The 5,378-nt window shown below is 39.3% G+C and overlaps 1 protein-coding gene across 1 annotated transcript; it reads left to right on the top strand.

Moving 5' to 3' along the window:
• Positions 1–819: 819 nt before the first annotated feature.
• LOC104466034 (cytochrome c, somatic-like) lies at positions 820–2,633 on the top strand (the record flags this gene model as incomplete). The annotated part of the gene is given in 3 exon segments (XM_010079336.1): positions 820–1,000; positions 2,465–2,532; positions 2,534–2,633. Coding segments are annotated over 3 exon segments (349 nt in total), but the record flags the coding sequence as incomplete, so codon positions are not given.
• Between the last annotated feature and the right edge of the window lie 2,745 nt (positions 2,634–5,378).

A 5,378-nucleotide genomic window follows, 5' to 3' on the forward strand; every position in this document is an offset into this window, starting at 1 on the left:
ACAGCTAATTAAAGAATGCAAAGTTATTATAGAGTTCATAATAACTTTAAGAGTTGGATTAAAAAATAGTGAGTTGTTCTGCTGACTACAGGAGCTGTCAGTGCCCTAGGGCTGTAGTGGCCCTGACCACCGCACACCGAAGGGTCAGTGATCCACAGATCCACAGTACAGTTCCCCAGGGCAGGACAGGTTGGGGCAGCCCCACAGGCACCCTCCCCCTCCACCAGGGGTGTTGCCTCTGGAAGTGCCCCTCCTCACGAACTTGCCCTGACAGGCACTGAAGGAGGAGTTGAATTCTACAGTTCTGGAGATACTCTAGATAGCACTGGAACCCACAGGGAAATCCTGAGGTGCTGCTGTGTTCTAGATTGGTCTTCTAGACAGAGGTACACTAAGTTTTACCCTTCCCATCAAAGTAGCTCTAGAAGAGCAATCAAGGAACTTAAAGCTACCTTAACCTCCAAAGATAAGAATAACAAATTCTGTCATTCTGCATCTCTCAGAGATGCAGCAAAAAATCCATGGTGCTTTTTCCTAATTGTAAATTGGAATACTGAAAAAAATTAGTTCATGACCATCAGCAACCGGATCATATTAAGAAATTGTGCAGCTTAACAGAATCTTACCCAAACTTACCTTTAAAATTAAGCCTGGATCAAAATTTCATTACTTTGATACATGTTATTTTTATGACCATGCAAGACAGAAATATTTTATGAAACTCTAGAAGGACATGATAAATATGACCAACAAAAATGAACTTTTCTGTAACATTGTTCAAATTTCCTTTTCCTTTCTATATTTTTTACATAGCTCAAAATGGATGATGTTGAAAAAGGCAAGAAGATCTTTATTCAGAAATGTTCTCAGTGCCACATGGTTGAAAAAGATGGAAAGCGCAAGACAGAACCCAATTTTGGGGGTTTATTTGGCTGCAGAACAGGACAAGCTGCAGGATTTTCTTATCAGATGCAAACAAGAACAAAAGTAAAACTAACAGGTAACATGGATGACGTGCACTGTTGGAGGGAACATATGTTTTAAAAAAAGTTTTCTTTAGAGGTACAATAGAAAGCCTTACTCACAAGGAGTTACTCTCACAACTGTTTATTTTGTATTACTGCAGATTAATCTGAACTATAGTTTCAGAAACAAAAATCCTCGGTCCCTGTGTTAAAAGTTTTACCAATATTTAGCATGCTATGTCAGAAGGTGTACAGCTTTCCCAGAACTCTGTAGTATCAATGGGCAGATTTTAATTTCCGTTTTTTAAGAGTGCTTTTAGATTTTGTTTGCTGGTCACTACCCTCTACTGGCATCATAGTGTGCTGCAGTTGTTTCGCTCAGCAACACTTGACTAAATACTGTCATAGAATCATAGAATCACAGAATGTTTTGGGTTGGAAAGGACCTTAAAGATCATCAAGTTCCAACCCCCCTGCCACGGGCAGGGACTGTCACCCACTAGTAACTATGACTTGTCTTGTGTTTTTCCTGCAGTCAGTCTTGAAAAGCAATGGAACATCTGAAAATGAAACGTAATTCTGTGTGGGTTTCATTGTTTTTATTTACATTATTTGAATCTAAATTACGTTATTTGAATATAAATTATATTAGTTGAATCAAGCTATTAATTACAAATACAGTCCTGGGTTTTTTTCTGGTTACTAAGGTGCTTTAGAATTGGCTGACTTTTTTATTTTTATGTGATTTCTAGGAAATGTTTTGTGCCATTCACTTTATACTAGGACTTCCTTCACACAAAACATTGTCAGCATATATTAACTATTTTTTCTCAGTCTACAAATAATACAGATGTTAGGACAAGTTTTTAAAAGAAAGCCAGCAAAGCGATACCTAAGTCCACTTTAGACAACAGGAAGAGTCAGCTTTGGAGGTCAGAGGATAAACTTGAACGTGTCGTTATAGGTGTTTCAGTAGTCTTCCGTACCATTGCAGGCTTCTGCTGATAGAGACAGGTTGTAGCAGGCTTGGAAGGAAATGCTAATAGTTTTTCAACTTCTGTGAAAAGATTCCAGGAAGTGGCCATTGACAAGCCTTTTTCTTATGCCCTTCAATGAAGGACAGCCTTGATGAATTTCATGTCAATCTGCTGACACTCATTTTCAACAGTTGTATGAAATTAAAGTTGAATCTTCTGGATACTGAAATTACAAAGATATTTGCATAGTTTAAAAGTAGTAAGTAGTTTTATGTGAAATGATGCAAAGAATTGCAACTTTCCACGATGCAAAAAGAATTTATGTTTGAGTTATTAAAGTGACACAAAGACAATGCATACATTGTGTGTTTTATATTATGTATCATTTATGCCCACATTCCTCTTGGATTCTAGGCACATTATGTTCAGGAGCACCACAATTTCGACTGGAGATGATTGATATTTTCATAAATGTACTATGTTGGGCCAGCCTTGTATTTTACTATGGGTTTTGTTTTTCAGGAGTTATCAGGAGTAAGAGTACACTGATGGAGTATTTGGAAAACCCTAAGAAATACATTCCTGGTACAAAAAAAGATTTTTGCTGGAATGAAAAAGCAGAATGAAAAAGCTGATCTTATTGCATACTTGAAAAAAACCAACTTCTTCATGAAATATTGCTGCAGCAGCTGTAATGTCAGTGAAAAATGTTTTGAATTTTCACTAGCTCCTATCTTTAGTATTTTGATGTTAATTATTCATTAAGGACTAGCCTTAGCAAAATCAAGTAAGGATATGTTTTAAGACTCTATGTCCTAATAAACATGTTTGGAGGTGAACATTATTTATATTGTTATATAATTTCGTAGACCTTTGTGGAGTGTACTATAGAAATACTGTTCCTTTCTATAAGGAGGTCTATAGCCCAGTTCTGCAACTAGTTATTCAAATACTCACTGGAACTATTATTATTCAGTTGTGGCTATGTAAATAGGAAAGTGCCTGCAAGCATTAGGACAACTAAATTAAGTTTTTCTTTTGGAAAAAAAAAAAAACCCTCAGCATTATAATCTGGGAAGGTACGTACCATATGCAGTAGGTAACACAATATAACATTTCATTAAAAGAACACTATGTAAGAATAATGGAAGTGGAATATCAAGAATATCAGATATTTTCAGGGGACAAGTAACCTTTCAGTGGTAATGTTAATCTAAAAGAATCTTGAGGGATACAAATGACCTTTTTGGTTTAAAAATATAACACCATTCACTGTATTGTTAGTGTTCCTCTGTGCATTAAACCAGCATAATAATCTACTGGTCATCTTTCAGTGTTGTGGACTTTTTTCTCCATCTGAGGCTAATATATTAAGGTATCCTTATCTTCTAGCATATAGAATGAGTGAGGACTAACTAGCTCAAGCAATTGATACTAGTAGCAGATATTTTCACCAACAGTAGAGGACTCATGAAGGTGATTAAAGTGCTCCTAAAACCTCATGAATCTCTACCACTTGAATTGTGATTTACAATTTAATTATCTGTTTACACAAATGTGATAGATTAAAGCACACTTCACTCAAGCAAAGTTTCCTTATGTCATCCCAGAAAGGAGCATTAGCACAAAACTAATTTGCTATAGCATCCATTCCCAGGTACTCATTTTATCATTATCGTTCCAATACTTACCCGCCAGGGGCTTTACCTGATTGTCTTACAGTGCTCCATAGAGGCGAACTGCTGGTTTTGAGTAAGGGAATAAGCGAGAGTCAGGTAAAAAGTTCTGTGACACAACTGGACGAGTACCTGCTTTTTTTTCTTTTGTGCTGTAGCTATACAATACTTTCTGCTTTACTTTAATAGTCTGGACCTGTCCTGTTGACAGTTTAGACAATTAAAGCATCTGCCTGAATTATAAAAATTTTCTCAAGTGCTTTTCTCAAGTGCATTTTGAAGAGTGCTATGCCACTGCCTTTCTGAATAGCGAAACACACTCCAACTAAGCAAGCATTGACATTTCTCCTTGTGATTCTTTTAGGGCATCTTTATACCCAGGGAAACCAGGTGAGACTGGTTAAGGCCTGCCTTGCTGTCTGAGTTGGCACTGTGCACGTACAGCAATAAAAGGTACATCATACATAAGATGTGTCAGATATAAGCTGTCTGTACCTCGCTACAGCATACCTGTAGAATTACAAAGGCAGCACAATCCCATGGTGTCAACAAAATCCATTTGCCTTTTTGGCCCTCCCATAAAAGGCTGCACTATCTCAGGCCCACACATGAAGCTGCAGTCCACATATGGTGCACTTGTTTTTTTCACCCTGCAGACAGAGGTATAGTTTGATGTGTGCTAGAACACAGACAGACCTAAGTTTTCTCCTCACATCCACTGATGGACAGGCTTCCAAAGCAGGTTTTACCATGACAGCATGTTGAAAGCCTGCACAAGTTACAGAACAGACAAACCACTGTGATAATTTTTGTCACATCTTATCTTTAAATTTGAGGATTATAGTTTATATACAGAGTTCTTTACAATTAAGGTGTTACAGTAAATTGTTCACTATGTATTTTATGCAACGGAGACAACTGCATTTTTACTTCCTCAGCCTTGACTCTCCCATTTGAGAGACTGTCAATATGCAAATTTTTGCTGTAATCAAAGCCCACGCATGAAATCCCAGCAAATAAACTAAAGATGCCACAAGACTGAAGAAATCGTAAGGGAAGACCTTGTTTATACCTTACAGGCTGTATTGCTTTAAGTGTTTACATACAAAATGGCTACACAGTAACCATTCTAGAGTAAACACTGGTATGAATGCTCAGACCAAACCATGCTATAGTCAGACGGTAAAATTTACATACAATTATTTCACTTGTATGCAGATGCCCAAGGTCCTTGCTTGAGAGCTCAGGGTACGTGCCTGCCAGGCCTTCATCAGCTTACGTGACTTCTTTGCATAAGTGGAGCGTTTCTGCCAGTGTTGCAAAACCCAAATGCCACTGGAAAGGCCAAGGACCAATTAGCGGCTTTGGGCAAGTGGGTGACAGTGACGCAAGTGCCAGCGAGTGACAGTGGCTGAGGACAGTTCCGCAGCAGCACAGGGAGCTGTGTAAGATGTGCGGGGATGCCTCAGGGAGCGAGGGTGGCACCTCTGCTGCATTCCTCTAAGAGCAGGGCCTCCATCACCGATGTGACAGCCGCTGGCATGGGCAGAGGGGTTGTTCCGTGCGTGAAATCCCTTTACTTCCCAGCCCTGGCAGCGTGTCAGCAGCGCACCGAGAGAAACGCCTAACAGCTTAGCATCCAGCCGCCCTTGCCCTTACCAGGACACGCCTGCAATTTCATGTCCAAGCTACCTGCATGGAAAGAGCTCTCAGCTCCTTCAGAGGTGCGAGCAGCTCGGGGAGGGTGCCCTCCAACGCCC

The sequence above is a fragment of the Pterocles gutturalis genome, unplaced genomic scaffold (genome assembly GCF_000699245.1).
Source record: "Pterocles gutturalis isolate BGI_N339 unplaced genomic scaffold, ASM69924v1 Scaffold53328, whole genome shotgun sequence".
NCBI classification, from domain to species: Eukaryota; Metazoa; Chordata; class Aves; order Pterocliformes; family Pteroclidae; genus Pterocles; species Pterocles gutturalis.